This window comes from Nycticebus coucang, chromosome 1, assembly GCF_027406575.1.
Source record: "Nycticebus coucang isolate mNycCou1 chromosome 1, mNycCou1.pri, whole genome shotgun sequence".
In the NCBI taxonomy this organism is placed as follows: Eukaryota; Metazoa; Chordata; class Mammalia; order Primates; family Lorisidae; genus Nycticebus; species Nycticebus coucang.
The window spans coordinates 127150911-127174815 of NC_069780.1; the positions used below are offsets into that span (position 1 = coordinate 127150911).

Genomic DNA, 23905 nt, shown 5'->3' on the forward strand with positions numbered 1-23905 from the left:
GGTCTTTGGTTTACTTTCACATAAAATAAGGAAATTGATCTAGTAAACTCTACAAAGTTAAACTTCCTTCTTTAATCATGTATTCACATAAAATTGCATAAGTCATATTTTATTATAAAATGTATAACAAAATTTGTAAAACTTAAAGTGAGTAATTTTGTGAGGAGATCATTTGTTAAATGGTTATTTGCCAGATTATTAAGTTCATATTTTTTTTTTTTGTAGAGACAGAGTCTCACTTTATGGCCCTCGGTAGAGTGCCGTGGCCACACACAGCTCACAGCAACCTCCAACTCCTGGGCTTAAGCGATTCTCTTGCCTCAGCCTCCCGAGTAGCTGGGACTACAGGCACCTGCCACAACGCCTGGCTATTTTTTGGTTTCGGTTTGGCCGGGGCCAGGTTTGAACCCGCCACCCTTGGTATATGGAGCCAGCGCCTTACCAACTGAGCCACAGGCGCCGCCCAAGTTCATATTTTCTTAAACTTGGTAATTTTGTATTTCTTTCAGTCATTCAAAAAATTTAAAAACGTCTGAGTTTTCAGACTTAGAAGTTAATGTCACATGAATAATTTTTCTTCAAAAACATTGTTACTTTAAATTAGATAAGTCCTGTATAATTGTGTGTTTTTTGAATATACCTCAGACTTCAAAGTTTGCTGACATGTAAACTGTCTTAAATTGTGAATTTTTCCATTTTAAAGAAGTTGATATTATGATTTTCTTTATCATTGATTTGTCTAAATCATGTTCATAAAATAAAATGTAGAATATAGAAAATGCTTAGTGATAGGCATTGTAAAAGAAGTAGTTTTACTTTTTAATGATTTTAGCTTTTATTTATTATCAGTTTATACTTCAAGACTAAGACTTAAAGAATTTTTAAAGTCCAGATGAAACATTTAAGATGAGCTATAAGGTGATTTACATGTTTAGGTGTTCGCTAGCTTTATTTTATGAATTAATTACCTTGACATTAAGGTAATTATCAACTGTGATGTTGCTTTGTGTTTTTTTCCTTTGAAGTGGAGTTCCTTCATATCTAAGTATACATTACACTGCATTGTGCTAAATCCTTAGTGATAAATGGTATAAGTACTCATCAAGTAAAAGGAAAGGAGCCTGTAGAAATTCTTTAAAGAGGAAGTGACATTTAAACTGGCTGTTGTGGAATTAATAGAAGTTTACTTGGCAGAGAAACAAGAGTGTATGGTAATCTAAAGGAATAGAGAATATTCTAATGTTGGTGAATCATATTTATATTTTTTAGGAACTGTTGACAATATTAGAAAATATTAACAAAATTAACATTTAAGCAGTGTATCATTTGAGATACACAGATTTATTATATATATTTTAAAAGAAGAGCATAAAATGGTTTCTATCACGTTTAATTTTAGTACTGGTAAATTATTTATAAAATAATTCTGAGGGGTCTGAGACCTTTAGAGAAGGTAGGAATTGAACTGAGCAATCTACTTTCAACTAGGATGGGGAAGGAAAAGAGCTGGTTCATTCTAATTCTTGGGGAATTGTAATAAAACACCATGGGCTTATGAAAGATTAAATAAGAAGAAGGTGACTACTATTTTCCCCAGCAGGCAGGGGACAGAATAAGGGAAAATCTCTGTTTAGGAAGACAGAAGTTTAAAATTTCATGAATAATTCTGACATCACAGAAAATAATAATAATCTTTTAAAATTTAATAGTATTCATCCAGAAATAAAATATAATTCTAAGTCAAATAACTTTTTCCCTGAAGACTACATGGAAGAAATGAGCTAGATACTTGGTTTGTATTTCTATTAAAGATTATTTTTTTCTTTCATTTTGTCACTAAATATTTATTAATTTTCTGACTTTGTGTATAATTTTATTTGGGTTATCCCATTCATTCTAGGCTGTATTAGTTCTGGCTGCTATAATAAAAAATACCATGAACTAGAAAAATAAATTCACAGAAATTTATTTCTCAGAGTTCTAAAGGCTGGGAAGTGTAAGATAAAGGTGCCAACCAATTGGTTTCTGGTGAGGGCACTCTTCCTGGTTCACAGATGGCCAGTATGGCTTAGACAGAAAGATTACCTCTCTTGTGCCTCCTTTTAGAAGGACACTCATCCCATTCAAGAGGGTTCCACCCTCATGAACTAATTACTTCCCAAAGGTCCCACTTCCAAATACCATCGCATTGAGGATTAGTGTTTCAGCGTAGGAATTTTGTGGGGACACAAACATTCCACACCATAGGCAAATAACTAAAACATGTAGAAATGAGAATTTGTGCCTATGAATGTAGATTCTATGTAAGTAAAGAGCCTTAGCTTGTGAGTTTTGTCAAATTTGGAAACTTTTTAAAAAAGCATAGCCTTGATTTTTCACTCATTTCATAGCACTACATGTTCTGTCAACTGGGGATGATGTAATATGTCTTGAAGGGAGACACCAGATTGAAATATTATTTTCTTTGGATTTTCATTGATACTTGCCATTTGGTGGAGAGAACATTCTATGTGTTCCAAATTAGTGGACTAATGTAGAAAACAATTTTTAAAAAAATTATTTCTCCTATTAATTATAAGATTATATTGAAAAGCAGAGGATAGTAATCTTTATCTGCTTTGTTCACTAATATATCTAGCCACCTGAAACACTGCTGCCTTTCTGGGTGTTTAAAAAGTATAAATTAAGCGAACAGCTTTCTAAAAATACCTTCATAGGTACAGCTTTTTTATTCTCCCAACTGACCTTTAATCTGACACAACAAAGAGCACCATTGTTTGTTGGAGTATTTCTTCTTTAGGTTTTCTTTGTTCTCTACAATACATGGTAATAATTTTCTCCAGCTCCTTAATAAAGATGGTTTCTTCCTAAAGATCATATCCCTTTATCCCTACTCCCCACCTCACCCACACCCACTCCAAGTGTTTGTAGCTATCTACATATGCAAATCTTTATATTTAAGGGTGATACTGAAAACAGTACAGAATCATGGGTTTCTTACTTTATAAGGGATATTAGAAATCACCTGGTTCAACTCCCTCATTTTAAGGTTGAAGAAACTAAAACCATGAAAAGTAACTATCTCAGTTCAGGATGCTAATTAATGATGGTTCAAAATCTAGAAGCTAGGTCTTTGACTCCCAAATGTTGTATCTGCACACATTGTAAATAACTCTTTCAAGGTCAAGGCTTTTTCTACTTAAAATACTGATTTTCCGTCATGATAACCTTCAGGCAAATATTTGATGCCAAAACTATTAAAAAAAAAAGATCATTACTTTAAATATAAAGTGCAAGCACACTTTAATAGCCAAGACTCTTTTGAAGAACCTGTTTTTCCCAGGTATTTAATGCACAGAGTACTGACACATCTGTCAGTGGATATAATTTATATTATCAGTAGGTGATCGCTTAGATTTGTATTTTGCAAAAAAAGAATTTACTTTTCTTTTAGTACTTAGAATTATGTTTGAAGCAGACTGACTTCTGAGTAGTGAAGTACGTATATTAGTGTTAGGGCAGTGCAGTGACGGCTAGAGGTATTTGTCAAAATAATTTAAAAAAGCAAGAGCAAGTGAAATTTTAGCAAGAAATGAAAAGTTAATTTTAACAGCTTGGTTAGTAAGTGGGGCCTTGTTCTAGCAACCGTGGGCATCATGGAGAGTGCAGTGCTGGATTTTATACATTTTTATTTTTTACATTTTATATACTTTTGGGGGTGTCAGCTACTTCTTAGAAGTTTCCAGGGTCTTAACTCTGTTCCCAAAACATGTTCCCATAACAACTTGTGTCTATATGTCCATGTCAGAAAATTCCCAGGACATTAATCAGTCCCCCAAAACAACCAGCTCCCTGAAACAACCCGCTGCAAGGGCTTGTACTTGCAAGGTCTCAGTTAGCGATTAACCCTGTTCCCACAATAGCCCAGGTCAACCCTCCCCAAACCAGTCCAAAGTAGCCTGACCACATCACCCGTTCACTCTCTTCACGTCTAACTAACTGCCTAATGTATCATTAGTGTAGAATATTCTTGGTTGCTAGTATACAACCTTTTGGGGTTCTGTTGCTATGTCTGTATAAGCTAATTCACTAGGCAGTTAAGGACTTAAGGTAGTTATCTAAACAATTTAAGGTAAGGATCAATTTGGATGTTAAGAGCATATGTTTTGAAGCACTAATTTTATATAATACATTAACCATAACAACTTTATATTTTATATTAAAGTGTAGATTTATGTAAATTAACTAGATTTTTGTCTTTTTATGCTTTAAGGTTTTATAAATAGTTTTCAATATTTTGGACTAAAAAACACAAACATTTGAACTTCTTGGAGGAGGACATACAAGTATAAGAACATATAAATAGATTAAAAACAGAATCTGCTTCTCTTTGAATCTTTTTGTATAAGAACCTGCAGGTTCCCAGCTAGGTCATGAATTGACTTTCCCTTACAGCAGTCCCTTGATAGGACCTCACAGTCATGGAGGAAGGTGGAGACAATTCTATTACCATATGTTCATTCCCAATGCCATCCATTAGGAAAAAAGATTCTCTTTTCAAAAATGTCATTAAATTGGGCAGTGCCTGTGGCTCAAAGGAGTAGGGCGCCAGCCCCATAGGCCAGAGGTGGCGGGTTCAAACCCAGTCCTGGCCAAAAACTGCAAAAAAAAAAAGAAAAGAAAAGAAAAAGTCATTAAATTTACACTATAATATTTTTTTACATTCATATAAACACGCAAATTTCAAATATTGTATTTTAAATAAGGCACTTTTAAGTATATATCTCAATGTTTGGTATTTAATAACATTTCACAAAATTTCTGTCTTGTATGCCATTTCAAAGAGATTTTATTATAGGCAGGAATTATTAGTAACTTATTTTTATTTCTCCATCTTTCAAAAAGTAAATGATATACTTTGAATATGTCATAAAACATCTTTTTGTAAAAGAAAGACAACGAATACAAAACCAGTGACACAATATTTAATTATCAAATTTTAAAAATGAGTCCAGAATTTAAAAGGCAATTTCTATACATGAAATTAGGTAATTTGAAAAGGAGAAGAAAAATGACAGAGAGGGTATGAATGTTAGGGTAAGTTTCTGATTGGTAGTTTATTATAGTGAATTTACTAATCCAATTTTGTTTAGTTTCAAAATGGTAAGAGAGAGACAACTTTGATCAAGTATATAAAAGCTAAGCATTTTAAAAATAAACTTTGTTAAAACTGGAAATCCTACGTAGGTTTTATCAGGCAGAGGTAACAATAGGACCTGAATAACCCACTGTTTCTGTCCATATAAAATGAACTCACGGGAACACATTTCTACCTAGGAGCACAGTGAGCGAAATACCAAATTGCTTGCTGAATTGTGAAGTTCCTCTTGTTGGTTTATCAAACTCTCCAGAAGATGCCATAGAAAAAAAATCTAGACAGCATAAATTAATTAGTATTTTATTTTTCAGAGGCTGTTTTTAAAACAGCCCTGGAAAACATGTATAGCCATGAGCTGCAGGCCTGCTTTCTAAAAATGTAAGAAATATATTGTAAATGTAGGATTTAATTCTGTAAAGTGCTATAAATTTGACTTGACTAAGCCTTTGACTGCTTACTATATGTTAAATGGATCTTAATTTATATTAGTCCATTTTAATATCTTAATAACATTCAACATTTAAGAGTGGATGATTTGCCTATATTACATATAAGGAATAATCTTCCATTTAAGTAATTATGTTTTAAGATATAACTAATCAAAATTATAATTTTGTTTCTAGAAAATATAATAAAAATATAATTTGAATAATTATAAACTTTAAAAAATGTGGTGCCTAAATCTAAGTGGACAAAAATATACTCCTTCTCAACATTAAACAGTCACTGCGATGATACCTGTAGGGTACTTCCTGAACTATTTCTGGACTGACACAGTCAACACATTTTAGGAGCCTTTGACTCCTCTAACAGCATAAATTAACTTGACTTTTAATATGAGACTGTATTTTTCTTTTGTTAAGAAAATACACATTTCATAACCTGCTAGGGTCAAAATATGCAAAGAAATGTCAACTTTACATTTTAGTCAGGTAGAGCATAGTGGCTCATACCTATAATCTTTGCATTTTGAGAAGCCCAGGCAGGAGGATTGCTTGAGGCCAGAGTTCTAGACCAGCATGGACAATACAGTGAGACCTTGTGTCTACAAAATTTTTTTTAAAAATTAGCTGGGTGCAATGCTAAGTACCTAGAGGCCTAGCTACTTGGTAGGCTGAGGCAGGAGGATCATTTGAGCCCAGAAGCCCAACATTGAAGTGAGCTGTGGTTGTGCCACTATACTCTGCATGGGTGGCAGAATGAGACAATGTCTCTTACCAAAAAAAAAAAAAAAACTTACAAAAAATAAATAGGCCAGCACCGTGGCTCATGCCTGTAATCCCAGCACTTTGGGAGGCCGAGGTGGGTGGATGGCCTGAGCTCACAAGTTTGAGACCAGCCTGAGCTAGTGCAAGACCCATCTCTAAAAATAACTGGGCTTTGTGGCAGGCACCTGTAGTCCCAGCTACTTGGGAAGATGAGGCAAGAGAATCGCTTGAGCCCAAGAGTTAAAGTTTGCCGTGAGCTATTATGCCAGGGCACTTTATTGGGGGCGACAAAGTGAAACTCTGTCTCAAAATAAAAAAATAAATTGAAAAAAATTAAATTTTGTCACTTTTTTTGTTGAAATGAGATTGTGATCTGTCTCCTAGGCTGGAGTGCAGTGTATATTTACAGGTGTAATCATGGAGTGCTACAGCCTCCAACTCCTGGGGTCAGATTCAAGCAATCCTTCTGACTCAGCCTTCTGAGTAGTTGGACTACCATGTCTAGATTAGTCAATTCTGAATTATAACACTCGCATGAGAGAAAGCCAAAGCATTTTTTGACAACAGTGCCCCTTGGAAAAGAATTTCCTTACTATTCTAAACAGAGCCATAAAAGAAAAAGTAAAATTTGGCAAGTTTAAAATTACTGAAGGACATTTTAACAATGTTGATTCTGCAGATTCATGAGTATGGTATGTTTTCCCATCTGTTTACATCCTCTGTTGTTTTCTTCTTCAGTGTTTCATAGTTCTCCCTCTATAGGTTTTTCACCTCCTTAGTTAAATATATTCCTAAGTATTTTATTTTCTTTGTTGCTATTGCAAGGCATAATTGAGTCTTTGATTTGGTTCTCAGCTTGACTATTGTTGATATATGTGAATGTCACTGATTTGTGTACATTGATTTTGTGTCCTCAGACTTTGCTTAATTTATTTATAAATTCCCAAAGGAAATTGATAACCAGACCTGATAATTCAGTTAAAATTATATATTAAGAACATATTTTATATGATGTGTAGCCAGTAAGCCCTCTCCTGAAGTCCTTGTTGAGATTTAGTTGCCTGTTTTTTAATCTTATTTTTTTCCAATTAGATATCATTATCTAAATAATAATTCATATTTAAAAATTTTTTTGCCATGGTTACTTTAGTCATCTTTGCTGTTTGGAAAATTTTTTTAAAAGCATTTATTCTACTGAAAGCAGCCACATAGGAAAGTAAACTGACCTGTGTTTTGTATAATTCTAAATTTTTTAATCAGTTTATTTTTAGATCTGTATTTTACATTGTGCTGTTTTTGTTTTGTTTTGTTTATTTGTTTCTTTTACTTCAATAGCCTTTTATGTCACCTCGGTACCCTGGAGGTCCAAGGCCCCCATTGAGGATACCTAATCAGGTAAGATTTATATGCTGCTTAAGTTTTTATAAGAATCAATAAAGACCTTGAAAATGCCACAAATATTTTTTAATCTTACAAAAATATGAAATTGTCTTTTCCTTATCTCATGTAATGGTACTTGTAGTAATATACAAACTACATGAAGGTTTGGCAAACTTCTGCTCATGGTTGGCTATTTTTATATATAAGGTTTCTTTGGAACATAGCTACACAGATACATTTATGTATTGTCTGTGGCTGCTTTTACACTACAGTACAGATAGGAGTCGTCAAGACAGAGACCATATGTGGTTTGTAACTCTAAAATATTTACTCTTTGGAACTCTATAAAAAAAAAGATTGCTCACCCTTGGACTCTACCTTATTCTTTATAACCTAATTTTTAAAATTTATATAATTTTGGTATACCTATTAGTCTCTATTTAAAGGATGGAAATAAAATTTTCTATAAACATACTTTGGTTTACTTTTGTGTAATATATAGTTTCAGTATCATGACTCTGCCTTCATATAAGTTTTGCCCAATTATAATGGCATATCAGGCAAAACAGCTGCTTCTAGAAAGGTTAGATCTATTAACAAATATTTAACAATAAATTTCCTTTTTTTTAGTTTTTATACAAGAACTCTAAAATTTCATAGTGTTTTATTCTCTTAATAGTTTTTTTCAAGATCCTAAGTATTTATTTGCTAAAGACCATAAAACACAATTCTTACTAACAAGGAATTTATAGTTGTAGGATGAACATGTATGTAACACAAGAAGTAATTAAATACTTAATTTTAGGTCATATTTGTGCCACTTTCTCTAATTCTATTAGTTGTATGCTCTAGCTTTAACTAAGATCCCTGTTATCACAATATATTCTCCTTTTCATTCTTATTTTCTTTTCATTTCCACTTCCTTCTCTAATAAAAATGGAACAAGAAAGTTACAGTCAACTAATTTACTGTATAGCAGCAGAATTCTGCTTCTTTCCCAACTCTTGCTGAAATTATTCTGTGTCTTTGAACTGTTCCAATTTGCTAGTGTTCTCTGCTTCTAGTACACAGCAGGAAGTGCCAGCACCCAGATTCACCCGCAGGGGAAAACTTTAAGCAGGAAGAAGTGCTAGGTCATTTCACAATTGTAGTGTTTGGCAGTCCTCACATTAGCAGCTGTAGCATTTTTCTGCTACAGCTTGAACATGCCTTCAGTACATAGGGCCAGAGAGGCATGGCATGAAATAGGAAAGAAGTGCATAGATGCCAAGTGTTCCAACAGATGGAAATTTTATTTTCTCTGTGGGTGAACCTATATATGTTGACAGTAAGATCTACTGCTATAGGTACCTGGATCTTTTAAATTTCTTTTTAAAGGGCAGAAATTTGCCGTTTTATTGGAGGCTTTATGCTTTTTCTGACATCTTATCTATAGCTTTGCATATTACATAGGTATAGAAGGTTTGTATATTACATATATTACAAATATACCTTTGTATATTACATATGTATAGGAAATCTTTTATTGGAAGCTGCATGGTTTTTCTAGCACTCCATCAATAGCTAGGTATAGGAGGTTTCTAAAAGTTTGAATTAGGGAAATGTGAAATTCTTTTTAAGTGTGTTATTAGAATTCCTTTAAAGCCATGTGTTATGTCATCAATGATGAAAATGTGATAAAATTATTAGAATCGCATTCATTTGACATATTGAAATGCCTGCCATGTATATGATACTATCCTATGTTCCTTATCTACAGAAAGTAACAAAATGTAAGACACTTTTAGGAAGAAGTTGGTGATGGGAATGTGAAATTATAAATCTAGATTTTTGAAACTTTTTAAAAACATGTATGTTTTAGGGCGGTGCCTGTGGCTCAAAGGAGTAGGACGCTGGAGGTGGCGGGTTCAAACCCAGCCCCGGCCAGAAACTGCAAAAAAAAAAAAAAACAAGTATGTTTTATACAGGCTCTTTTTCTTCAAGAATTTTAAACAGTTTTTGCCTAAAATATATTTTTTAAATAATTGTACTCTTAAGTGCTCAACTTTTGCTGTCCCTTCCCCTCCAACACATACACACATTTAAACTTCATTAACTCAGCTGTTTATCATCCAGATTTATAATTTACATTTATATTATTTTTTAAACAATTGCTTTAATATTATTATTTTAGGAAATGTTTAACCTATTTAGCAGGAGCTTTAAGCCACAGACATCTTCTGTTTCATTATGTAATCATTGGAGTTGGCAGAACTATTTTTGGTGATTAATTAGAATAATGTACATAAAAACAAAAATGTGTTAAAATATTTTTAATTTAGTTTTCATTGAAATTGATTAACGACATTTGGTTTCACTAATAGATTATATCTAAGAAAATAGAAAGTGAAATATTAACCTCTTCACTGGTTTTGACTAGTCATTTTGAACATGTAAAAGGCATTCTTTTACTAAATAAATTCTTCACATTTCATAATTACTAATTATTAGACTACAGATTTTACTTTAAGTTGTTTTGAAAATATTTTGTGGTTTTAGATTAAATCCATAATGATGTATGTTCTTTGTATATTTATAGGACTGGGTGTTTGGAATGTGGTATAATATCACTAGGCTAAAAAAATAAAGGAAGGGGTACAAAAATATGCAATATAGCAGGGAATCAACATATGTGAGGAAAGATATGAAATAGAAATTAAGTCCACAAAATATATTTAACTTTATGATTTTACACTGGAATTGCTTTAGCACTCAGAAGGGGTCCTTGGTGTTGAAACATCTGTAATAGAGCAGGTCTTTATCCTTCTCATGGATAAAATGTCTAATCAGAAAAGTTTACAGTATTCATTCGATGCTATGTTGGGGAAATTAAGCCTGTTAATGAGATGAATAACACCAAGAATAAACTGTTGATTTATTGATCCTGTACAGTTTTGAATATTTATACTCTTTCTTGTCAGCAGATAACTTGGATTGAAACCCTGTCAACAGATATATGAGTTGTATAGCACATTGATAATTCTGTTGTCTGTTTTAAACTCTAAAGTTGAATTTGGTATTCCAAAAGCACACTATATCTGATCAATCTACTGAAGCCCTCAAAGATATCTTTTTGTTAATAGATGAGTGGTTAAATAATGAGATATTTAAATAATGAAATAATATGCATGTATTAAAAGGCGTGCTGTAAAATTAAATTTATTCAGATGGTAAAGTGTTCATAATCTGTTACCAAATATAAAAAAGAAAGCACAAAACATGTTAGTATATTACCTCTCCTAGGCAAATGTACAAACTCAGAGCCTTTCCCTCACTAATCCCTCCCCCGATACTTACACTTGCACACATTTGTCAAAAAGACTGTAATGTCCCTATCCTTTATTTCTAGTTGATGGGATTATGAACTATTTTCCTTTCTAAAATTTTTATATTTTTAAAGTTTGCATTGAACAGGTATTCCATTTACAATTAGAAAAACATTAGTTAATTATATACATAGATAAATAAAATATAGATGTTTCATTATTCAATTATAATCAATATATAGGATTATCTTTTATTAATATTGAATGTATAATTCTTACAAGATGAATACATAATGAATGGTAAGTATAAGCAAATTAATTTTTTGAAGATTTTTTTCTATAACTTTTCAGATAGGGAAAATATCAACAGATACTAAGTCAGAAAAAAAGCTGAGACATTTACTTATATACTGAAAGTAAATTTACTATATTCTGTATAACCAAGGTCCCTATATTTCAAACAAACTTCATACTTTTTCTTACATATTCTCTCATTCAGGATAAATGCTACTTAGCATATTCTTTACCAACAATTTTCTATCTTTCTAAAATATTTTACATGGAGAATTTGACTTTTGTTTAATGATGAAATGAAAACATAAGAAATATTTCAGCTATACAGAGAGAAATATGTTCTATATTGGTAAATAATTGGACTCTTATAGCTGAAAGTGTAAGGAGGAGGACATTAGTGACTCTCCTCTTTAAAAATTGAATATTTAGCCGGGCGTTGTGGCGGGCGCCTATAGTCCCAGCTACTCGGGAGGCTAAGGCAAGAGAATCGCTTAAGCCCAGGAGTTGGATGTTGCTGTGAGCTGTGTGAGACTCTACCGAGGGCCATAAAATGAGACTCTGTCTCTACAAAAAATAAAAATAAATAAAATAATAAAAAAAATAAAAATTGAATATTTTATACCTTTTTAATATAAATTAGTGGTTAATGATGAAAAGCATAAAGTAGTTCTTTTTTGCCAGTTCAAAATAAGCCTTTCTATCATTGAGATTTTCTTATTTTTTTGTTATTATGTTAATTATACTAACGTTTACGTTATTATTTGAAATCCAACGAGATAGTATTAAAAATGTTATTTCCTTATGTTTTTGAATTTTGAGTTTATCCTGTGATAATGTGTCTGTTTTCCAGTTATTTTCTACCTCCTTAGGTAGAAAATTAACAAAGTTAATGTGTCTGACAAAAAAATTTTATTATCTTTCCCAAATCAAGAAAAGTTTACGTAGTGAATTCAGTATATCTTACCCAGTTTAAATTAAGTTAAATATGGTGGGTTTTCATACAGTATGCACTTCTTTTACCAAAACATACCTCTTATAGTCATTTTATCATAGATATGACCTTTTTAAATATAAGCCAATACAAAGAATTCATTGCCATATATTTGGTTAGAAACTTCATGGGGCTATATGAAATCTCTCTCAGAAATACTCCATCATCCAACAGATACTTGTTGAGATTTACTCTGTGCCAGGCATCATTGTAGATGTGAGGCTATGGCAGTGAATAAACGAACAGAAATCCCTCTTCTTATGGAGATGACATTCTAATGCAGCATTGTCCAATAGAACTTTTCTGGGATGATCAAAATGTTTTATACCTGCATTGTCAATATGCTGTAGCTTTAGTACTTAGATTGCTTTGAGCACTTGAAATGTGACTAGTGTGACTAAGGACCTGAATTTCATGACAAAGAGCTATTAGATTAAATAGTGCAGTTGCTATGATTCAGATATAAAGAAAAGAAAAATAAGTAAATAAGTAAATATGTAAGTCAAAAGGTGAGTTGTGCTATAGAAAAGAACATCAAACACCTTCCTACAGTAAATTTCATTCTTTGGTATTGATACTGCTATTTTTTTTTTTTTAAGGCAGAGTCTCTGTCATAGCTCAGGGTCTCTCATAGCCAGAAGTGTAGTGGCATGGTCATAGTTCACTGCAGTCTTGAACTCCTGGGCTCAAGCAATCCTCCTGCCTCAGCCTCCTGTAGCTGAGACTACAGGTGCATGCCACCACACCGAGCTTATTTTTCTATTTTGTATAGAGACAGGGTCTCTATGTATTGCTCAGGCTGGTCTCGAGCTCCTGGCCTCAGGCAATGCCCCCACCCCAGCCAACCAAAGTGTTAGGATTACAGGCAGGAGCCATTGTGCCAGGCCAGTAAGCCTTTTTAAAGAAACACAATGACAGTCGTATTGTTGCAAGGACATAAATATGTCCTAAAAAGCATCTTAGACCCCAAAACTAAAAATGCATTACTTTTAGCGTCACTTAGCCTTTCTTGGCTTTGGTTTTCTTACCTGTAAAATGAAAATAGACTCAGTATTTCTAACATTTCTTCTCACTCAATTATTCCTTGCTTATTTAATTCTGTTTCATTTTATATCAGTGGAGGGACCTAAGATAAATTAGTAGATCAAAATTATTAACTGACAGCTCGGCACCTGTAGCTCAGTGGCTAGGGTGTCAGCCACATACACCGGGGCTGGCTTGTTTGAACCCGGCCCAGGCCTGCCAAACAACAATGACAAAAAAACAAACAACCACAAAAAATTAGCTGGATGTTGTGGTGGGCACCTATAGTCCCAGCTACTGGGGAGGCTGAGACAAAACTAAAACTCTCTTTAGCCCAAGAGTTTGAGGTTGCTGTGAGCTGTGACACCATAGCACCCTATCGAGGGCAACATAGTAAGGCTCTATCTCAAAAAAAAATTTTTTTTAACTGAATTAAATCTTAAAATCATTGAGAAATTCACTCTTTTTCATCAGCAGTGGGCATTTAATATCTATGAATGGAATATATAATGATATTCAAGGAAATACACAGGTATAACTTATTTTGTTCTTCTCAAATATTGCATTTTTTAGAAATGGAAGACTTATGGGAGCCCTGTCTAAAGCAAGTTGATTGGTACCATTTATCCAACAGCATGTGTTCACTTTGTGTCTCTATTTTATTTTGGTAAATCCCACAATATTTCATACTTTTTCATTATTATTATATCTGTTATGGTGATCTGTGACCAGTGATCTTTGATGTTACTATTATAATATTTGTGGGGCCACATGAACTGACAAACTTAATAGATAATGGTAAACTTATCTTTAAGTTTGGCAAACTTAATAGATAAATGTAGTGTGTGTTTTGACTGCTGCATTAACCAGCTCTTCCTCCACTTCTTGACCTCTCCTCAGGCCACTGTATTTCCTGAGACACAACAATATTGAAATTAGGCCGATTAATTACCTACAATAGCCTCTAAGTCAGTGGTTCTCAACCTTCCTAATGCCTGGTGTATTTTCATTGTTACAAAGTAGTCACGACCCACACGTTGAGAACCGCTGCTCTATGTGTTCCAATGAAAGGAAGAATCACTCATCTGTCATTTTAAATCAAAAGCTAGAAATGATTAACCCTAGTGAAAAAAACATGTCAAAACCCGTGAGAGACCAAAAAAAGCAGGGCCTCTTTGTCCGAGTTAGCCAAAGTTGCAAAAGCAAAGCAAAAGTTCTTGAAAAAAATTGAAAGTGCTCCTCTAGTGAACACAAGGTAGTAAGGAAGCAAACAGACTTATTGCTGATACGAAGAAAATTGTAGTGGTCTAGATAGATCAAAACACAGCATTTCCTTACACCAAAGCCTCATCCAGAGGAAGCCCCTAACTCTTCAATTCTGTGAAGGCTGAGAAAGGTGAGGAAGCAGAACTTCTTTCAAAATTGAAGTTTTTTTTGCCATTGTTTTATCAACTTGCCACTGTTTTATCAACTAAGTTTATGTAATATTCTGAATCCTGTCTTGCCATATCAACAGCGTCCAAGGGATCTTCACCAGGTGATGCTAGAAACCAATTTGGTCACGTCTTCAGGTTCCACTTCCAATTTGAATTCTCTTGCTGTTTCCACCTCACCTGCAGTGACTTCCTCCAAAGTCTTGAACTTCTTAAAATCATCCATAAGACCTGGAATCAACTTCTTCCAAATTCCTGCTAATGTTGACATTTTGACCTCTTCTCATAAATCACAAATATTCCTCCTGGCATCTAGAATGGTGAATCCTTTCCAGAAGATTTTCAATGTACTTTTTTCAGATCCACCAGAGGAACCACTATGTCAGCAATAGCTTTATGAAATATATTTCTTAAGTAATGAGACTTGAAAGTCAAAATTACTCCTTGTTTTTAATGGTTGACATTTAATTGTTGATTGAAAAAATAATTAAAGAAGCAAAATAAGTAAGAAAATGCTACAAAAGCTATGTTACTAATGTGATGAAAATGTGTCAAACAATCTGTGAACCAAGTGTATGGTGCCCCACGATCATACTAATGTACACAGCTATGGTTTAATAAAAATAAATAAATATAAAAAAAGAAGTTTGTCATGGCTGGAAGTTAGAATATGAGTATGGCAATGGGAAGAAATTAGGCTGGAGAAGTGAGTAGAGAATAGATCATCTAGTAGGAACTCAATAAATATGTATTGGATGTGCTCGTAAGCAAAAAAATTCAAGAAATTACAAAATTGGCTTAAGAAATGTTAACTCTCTACTGCATTCCAAATGGTAACAATTAAGGAAACAATTCTGATCTGAATATGTAAGTTTTTTAATGTTAAATTTATTTTGAAATATTTGAATATTATAACTAACTATATAGGATTGTCCTGCCTTAAGTTAAATTAGTGAACTGTCAATCTTCATAAACATTCTCACCAGTTGTCAGGATTGTGTGTATATATGTATTCATACGTACTTAACAGATCAGCTTGTTTAAGTTGTTTACACTTTAATCCAGATCTAAATGCTGCTCAGGCAACTGTGAGAAACTTGTGATTCAGTATGTACCCTAGCATAAAACAAAACCTGTTAATATCCATCTTTTTAAAGTTCTGATTGCCTTTCCCATATAGCCAAATTGTTTGAACTTAATTGAAGTATTACTTTTCTAAATAGTTTCTTAGGGAAAATGTGACTACAAAAAAAAAAATCGGTTCTTTGGCATTTTAGTCTTGCTGCTATTATTGTAATCCCAAATGAGTAAAATATTCTGTAGAAGTAGAAAGTTTACATTTAAGAAGTAAAATTAGTTATTTCATATCCTTAGTAAATTAATTTTTGGAAAAGGCATTATATTTCTCAGGGAAAATAGGACAGTTTTTGCAAAGATTTTCGTTCCCCAAGATAGTTATTTTATTTGCCAAAAAATTGGACAAAGAGAATTGTTTTAAAACAAAAAACTTACACAAGGGCGGTGCCTGTGGCTCAAAGGAGTAGGGCACTGGCCCCATATGCTGGAGGTGGTAGGTTCAAACCCAGCCCCAGCCAAAAACAAACAAACAAAAATCTTACACAAGGCCAGGAGTGGTGGCTTGCACTTGTAATCCTAACACTCTGGGAGGCTGAGGCAGATGGATCCCTTGAGTTCAGGAGTTCAAGACCAGCCTGAGCAAAAGTGAGACCCTGTCGCTCCTAAAAACAGAAAAACTAGCCAGGCGTTATAGTGGGCACCTGCAGTCCCAGCTACTTGGGAGGCTGAGGCAAGGGGATCCCCTGAGCCCAAGAGTTTGAGGTTGCTGTGAGCTGTGATGAGGTCAACAGAGTGAGCTCTGTCTATTTAAATAAATAAATATTTATACATGGTATAGAGACCTAAAAATTTTTGAATGTGAAATATAAGAAATCTTGAGAAATACTCAAATGCTTTCTATAATTATAGAAATTTAAATAAGAATTGTTAAAGTGCTTATTTTTATGAAAGTTACAATGTTGCTTTTTATTTTGTTTTAATAAATTACTAGGCACTTGGTGGTGTCCCAGGAAGTCAGCCATTACTCCCCAGCGGAATGGACCCGACACGACAACAAGGTGACTCCTCTAAAATAAAGGAAAATGATGTATAAACCACAGAGGAATTGATTCATTTTTTAAGAAAAGTTTTGTTATATATATATATCTTTCATAATTAAACCTCTTGCATTTTTGCAGATAATCTGGTCCAATGACATTTGCATAGTAGTGTGGTGATAACATAAGAAACTGAATACATAAATATCAAAAATCCATATTTTAATTAATAACTTCTAAGACCTATTACATAGCTTCAACAAGTGGGAAGCTAAATAATTTTAATATATCACTTATGAGTTTCTCTGCCTTTTTCTGATAGAGAGGTTAGTCCACCTGAAAGAGGAGCAGAAGAAAAGAGGGTGCTAAGTAGCAAGCAACTTGATCACTTTAACTATCCCCCCAAATCAGGTCCTTCCTTAGAGATATTTGTTTAGGTACCACAGAGATGTAAGACTGTATTGCACTGTCCCATGGAAGGAGACACAAATGATGTGAAATAATTAATTCAACACAGAATAGGAAGAATATTTCAATAAAAACTTATGGAGACAGTGGGTAGGAGCTGAGAAGAGGTAGAAAAGTGGCCATGGACAACACCACTGTAACACCCCGCAGGCAGAGGGCCGCTAACCCCGGGCTTTAGCACTCCGGCTCATTTCATTGCTAATATCATCATCCTTCTTTTAGGACATCCAAATATGGGTGGACCAATGCAGAGAATGACTCCTCCAAGAGGAATGGTGCCCTTAGGACCACAGGTAAATAAAATAATTGGTGCAGAAAGCTAGATGCTGAGCTTTTTGCCTTCATCCTATATGAACAATGTTATTTGCCATCTTTGAGTAATACGCATAAAGTTTTGATAGAAGATCGTCTTGATAGAAGGTCGTCCTACACTCTGGAGGGCAGAACATCTGTGACATGTCTAAATTGATGTAACAACAAACCATATTTTAACAAGATGTTGTTGTATAAGCCTTTAGTTACTTTTCTGGAGAAAACAACAGTGTAGTGAAATACATTCTAGTAATTGTTACAAAGAAATAACTATTACCCTTTTCTTAGTTATGCTGAGGAAGTGGTTAAGTTAGATAAAACCCAGTTGATTGAAAATATTAAATAGGATAAGCATAAAATATATTTCTATGAATCTTTTAAAGAGTGCCATTGATAGTTTATTATATACAACCAAATTTCTTTATAGCACAGGAAAATAGCAGAAAATCATTTAGAAATAAACATTAAAAAGGATCTTACCGAACAGGCACAATGCTACCAGTATACATCAGATGTTAGCAGTTCTCTATCAAAATTTCCTAGAAGTATATACTAAAGGTGAACCTATCTTAACTGTTGGTGAAATTTTAAGCATTTTCTTCAAAGATATCATTTATTTTAGTTAAAACATCCTTTTTGACTCTCTTGAGAAAATTACTTGGAGTAGAAATTAATTTTATAATGTTTTTCAAAGAAACTAAGGTTAGCATGTCATAAGCCTGAATGAAAGAATGAATGTATTTATTTTTCCCTTCCAAGATGAGAACTATAAGTGACACTTTGAGGAACTTGTTTCATATATCTACTTTAAAAAAATTCGATTCATGTTCGATAGTGCTCCCAAAGGAGTCAAAGAATTAAGAATTCAACACGTAAATAGTGTGACTTAGACCTACACACAAACTTATGTTGTATTATGTGTTTGTATTGCATATATGTATTATATGTTTCTGACCAGCATACAATAATATATACTAACTGTATTGAAATATGAAGCTCATATAATCAAATTTTTCAGAAATTCTATATTATAAGGAAAAAAAACCCTATATACTACATAAATATGGTTCCAATGAAAGAGGAGCAAATGGGCCACATAAATACAAGTCGCAACCCCAAAGCCAGAATAAAACAATTTCTTTTATTTAGGCTCACTTCTTTACTGTATATTTTCTTAAGACCTTATAAAACTCTAATTTAGATATTTAAATTACTCTTCCCTACTTGTACACATATTAGGAATGATGATTATATATTAACCAACCATCATTAAGTTCTTAATAGCACTTAGAATATATAAGATCTCTATAGTACTTTTATTTTTTATTTATTTATTTATTTTTTAGTACTTTTAGTTTTATTAAACTAGGCCAACAGGTTTAGCTGTACAGAACTGCAAGGATTTTTTTCAAAAGATTTTCTTTAGATACATTTTAAATAGATTGTATATTAAAAAATTTATGAGGTTTGGTGCCTGTGGCTCAAGCGGCTAAGGCTCCAGCCACATAGACCGGAGCTGGTGGGTTCGAATCCAGCCCAGGCCTGCCAAACAACAATGACAGCTGCAACCAAAAAATAGCCGGGTGTTGTGGCGGGCACCTGTAGTCCCAGCTACTTGGGAGGTGGAGGCAGGAGAATTGCTTGAGCCCTGGAGTTGGAGGTTGCTGTGAGCTGTGATGCCACAGCGCTCTACCTATGGTGAGCTTGGCGCCCATAGCTCAATGGTTAGGGCGCTGGCCACATATACTGGGGTTGGCAGGTTAGAACCTGGCCCGGGCCTGCCAAACAACAATGACAACTACAACAGCAACAATAACAACAAAAAGATAGCCAGGCATTGTGGCAGATACCTATAGTCCCAGCTACTTGGGAGGCTGAGACAAGAGAATTGCTTAAGGCCAAAGTTTGAAGTTGCTGTGAGCTGTGATGCCACAGTACTCTACTGAGGGCAACATAGTGAAACTCTGTCTCAAAAAAAAAAAAAACTTCATGCCTATAATTTCATTATTATTTTTCACTCAGTTCACTTATTTTTTTAGCTAATAGCTCTTTAAACTTTAGTCATTCTCAGACTATTATTAGTATTAAATTTTAATACTTTAATAACTGTCTGATTTAAGAGTTAGTTTTGCATTATTTAAACGGGTATGCCAATGCTTACCTAAGCTGTGTGGACACTTAGAACTCACTTGAAAATGTAGAAATAAAAAGCATACACATTTTAGTAATTTATGTTATAAATAGTTATTTGTTTACATGTTTAATATTATAAGTAAATTATAGCAGAATATAAGAAACTTCTCTTTCTGTTGAGTTTTAATAACCAAGTTTGTAATTCTGAATTCTTAATTGGTATTTTTAAAGTTAAAGAAATTTTATTTATTCCATTTGGATTAGCAGTGTCCTTGCTATCGATTCTATATAATATGGAAACAAAGTGTTCTGGTATGAATTTACCTCAGAAACTACAACTACCTACAAAAGCTTTTTTAAATCATAATATAAAAAAATGAAAGGATTAAAGAAAATTATTTATACATATGCATTTAAATGGAAATAGGAATCATTCATATAAATGGTACAATAGGAAAAACATAAGGTAAAATCATTTGGAATGATGACATGTTTATTTCATAACACCTGGTATATAAAATACGTAAACATGAATTATAAACTGTGAAATTTATAATGAAGGTTCACTTTGTTTCTTGAAAGATAAAGGAAAAATCAACTTTCATAACAGACATTTAATCATATAGATAACCAGCAAAGAGCTGAAGTATCTGCCTTTTTAAGAAAAAGTCTCTGAATATTTTCTCCAGCTTTATGCACAAAGTATACATCTCTTTTTTTATCATAGATATTACCTCCATAATTTTTTGACAATAATGTAGTGAATAAAACCAGTAATTATCTATTAGAACAATTGAATTCCTAAAACAAAGAAATATATATATATAATATAATGATTTTGGGATTATGTTGATTTAGGCATAGTGTACAGATAGAACATAGTGAAATATGATTAACACTGTGTGGACGAAAAAATAAATTTGCCCAAATCCAGGCATATTTTCCCATGCCATAATTTATTTTAGATTTGAGCACAATGGTATTAGTGTCCTTTTAATAGAAAAGCAAAATTACCTATTTAGTGAAGAAAAGAATATATTTTCTTTTTTTTTTTTTTTTTTTTTTGTGGTTTTTGGCCGGGGGTGGGTTTGAACCCACCACCTCTGGCATATGGGACCGGCGCCCTACTCCTTGAGCCACAGGTGCCACCCAGAATATATTTTCTAATAACATATTTGAAGTTATTTTTCTAGTTGATTTTGTAATAAGATATACTTAGCTAACTTGTGTTCTTAAGCTCAACAAGTGCCATGTGATTAATGTAAAAATTCACCAAAACTACCCAGCTAGATCTAGTTTCTTTGGATATCTGAAGGGTAAATAATTTATAGACAAGTAGGAACATATGACTTCCAAATGAAATAATTAGGGCAGGGAAATGGTGAGGTTGAAATACATGATGGGCTGTCATGTAAAGAGAAAGTAAACTGATTCTGTATTTTCAAATCTAAGATGGACAGTAGAATTCAGTACAGGGAAGAACTTTCTAGAAATTAAACTGCCCAATCATGGAAAGACTTTATAAACTTTCCAAGCAGAGTCTGAACAGCCATTTTGTCAAGAACATTGCATTGGGAGAGAGATTAGACCAGATGGAATTGTGTAGTTGCAATCAGCTTTAACATTCAGTGATTCTAAATTAGCTCTTCCCATCCTGCCTTTGTTGATGCCGCTTGGAAAGCAAGTTGTTATTCTCTCTTATCTTTCTGATTTCTCTTTGTTTTAGATTATTCAGAAAATGAAAATATTTTGTAAATCCATCAAATATGTATTGAATAATTTCTTACTCATTTCCTTTGACAATTCAGTTTAATTAGTCCATCATTTATGGAGGGCCTACTATGTGCCAGACACTATATTCGAACCCTGGACACACAAATACTCAGCCTTCAAGGTATTGATTGTTGATAGGAGACACTGATACATAAAGGAAAATTATCACATAATGGGAAAAGTCTAAAAAGAAATACTCTTGTGTAATAAGAAAGTAATTCTGTTAGTGTTGAGGGTGCTAAGGAAACTAATGAGAAGAGGACTTGTTTAGTCACTTATAAACAGTGATTTAAAGAGTTAGTAGCTATAATTTTTTAGCACAAATACCATGCCTTTAACCAAATACTATGATAAGTGCTTTATATTTCATTTTATTCTCCAACAAGCCTAAAAGTGAGATAATATCACTCTAAGATAAGTAAATTAAGTTTAGGAAATCACTGGAAAAATTATTGGCCCAAGATCACACATACAGAAAGATAGAGTAAATAGGACAGTGGCAACAGAGATTCAAACCTATGTCTTTCTATGTCCAGAGTTGTAAGGAAAATTAATGTTTTCCTTGATAAAACACAGATCTTCTAAGACCAAAACTGAAGAGAGATTTTCCTTGTGAAGCATTTCTAGTATACTTTACCATTTAGATTTTGTTTCCAGTAGCTGTCTTTTTTCTCAGCGACCCAGTGCTAAACCACTGCTGCTCCCACCACCATACTTGATCCAGAGGTTAAAAGAATTAACTGTCCTGTAACCAGTGGCTCAGATATGGAGAGAAACCACTCTCCTATCCCATAGCTCACAAATCTAGACATGATAAATGAAACAATAAGGACAGCATATAATTAGGCAATTTCATTTATCAGCTGTGGTTTACTCTCTGAAGTTAACAGACTTTCTCTCATTGATTTATTTCCTTGTAATCTTAGTGCCTTCTACTCAATAGGCCAAGGAAGATGAGTTAACATGAGCATAAAAGTTCTTGTGTGTTCCTGAGAACTCCAGGAGGCAAAAGGGTATGGCATGGAGTGGGGAATGAAAGGTGAAAATTATAAGAAATTAGAACTGGAAAGATAGGCTGAGAATAATCACAGAAAGCCATGCCTAGGAATTTAGATTTATTTGATGGGCATAATAGATTTCAAGTGACTTGAATAAGACTGAGTTTTAGAAGGAGAGCTCTGTAAGCAGTGTGGAAAACAGAGTCAGAGCAGGAGAGACTTAATTAGAGAAACCACTTAAGAAATAACAGTAGTCTCAGTAAATGGCAAAGATTAATGATAGGAAAGAGCACTATTTTAAGAACTATTTCAAGTAGAATCTATAGACCATAGTAACTGAGTGGGAATTGAATAGAAAAGAATTCAGTGAATTCAGAATGGGAATTGAAAAAAAAGAGACATCAAAGAAGTCCTAGAAATTCTTAGCTTGAACTATTATGTAAAAGGTGATTGAGGAATGCAGTGTAAAAACTCAGTCACAAGATAGTAATATCAAGTTTACTTTAGTTGTGTTGAGTGTGGATAGCATCCAGATGGAAATAACCCCTGTGAAGTTCAACATAAGATTTATCTAGGAGCTTAGGAAAGTCATCAAGATAAAATATAAAGATTTGGGATTTCTAACATATAAATGGTTGTTGAACAAATGGTAACAGATAAGATCATCCATAAATATGTATTTACTGAAAAAATGTCACTAGAACTTGAAGCAAAGCAACATTTAAAGAGAGCCAGCAAAGGAAATTGAAAAAGAGTACTCAAAACAGTTGGCTCACAACTGTAATCCTAGCACTCTGGGAGGCTGAGGCAGGGGGATTGCTTGAGCTCAGGAGTTTGAGACTACCCTGAGCAAGAGCAAGACCCCATCTTTACCAAAAATAGAAAAATTAACTGGGCTCAAAGGTATATACCTGTAGTCACAGATACTAGGGAGGCAGGAAGACCACTTGAGCCTAGGAGTTTGACTTTGCGGTAAGCTAAAATGACACTGCTGCACTCTAGCCTGGGCAGCAGAGTAAGACCTTGTCTGGAAAAAAAAAAAAGTTGGACAAATAGTGGTATCAGAAAGGCAAACATGAAGGTTGTTGATAATGTCAAAATATATTATCATGATAATGATAAAACTGGCCTTTTGGTCCACATGGCAACTAAACTAATATGATGTGCAAAGTAAAACATTAATATATTTTTATCCTTTGAATGCACATAATATGTATTAACAGAAGTTTATGGAGTCGTGTAATTCATGTATACATATTTTGAGTATATTTTAGATTTAGTATATTTTTGTATATTTACATATATTATGCATTTC

The 23905-nt window shown here is 33.4% G+C and overlaps 1 protein-coding gene across 7 annotated transcripts in view; it reads left to right on the plus strand.

Moving 5' to 3' along the window:
- Positions 1 to 23905, plus strand: part of SSBP2 (single stranded DNA binding protein 2) — a 516465-nt gene that overhangs the window by 454238 nt on the left and 38322 nt on the right. For all 7 annotated transcript variants that reach the window (XM_053587236.1, XM_053587295.1, XM_053587249.1 and 4 more), the window contains 3 exons: positions 7702 to 7761; positions 16861 to 16927; positions 17597 to 17667. In XM_053587236.1, coding sequence (XP_053443211.1) covers positions 7702 to 7761; positions 16861 to 16927; positions 17597 to 17667 — 198 coding nt within the window. The remainder of the gene's footprint in view (positions 1 to 7701; positions 7762 to 16860; positions 16928 to 17596; positions 17668 to 23905) is intronic.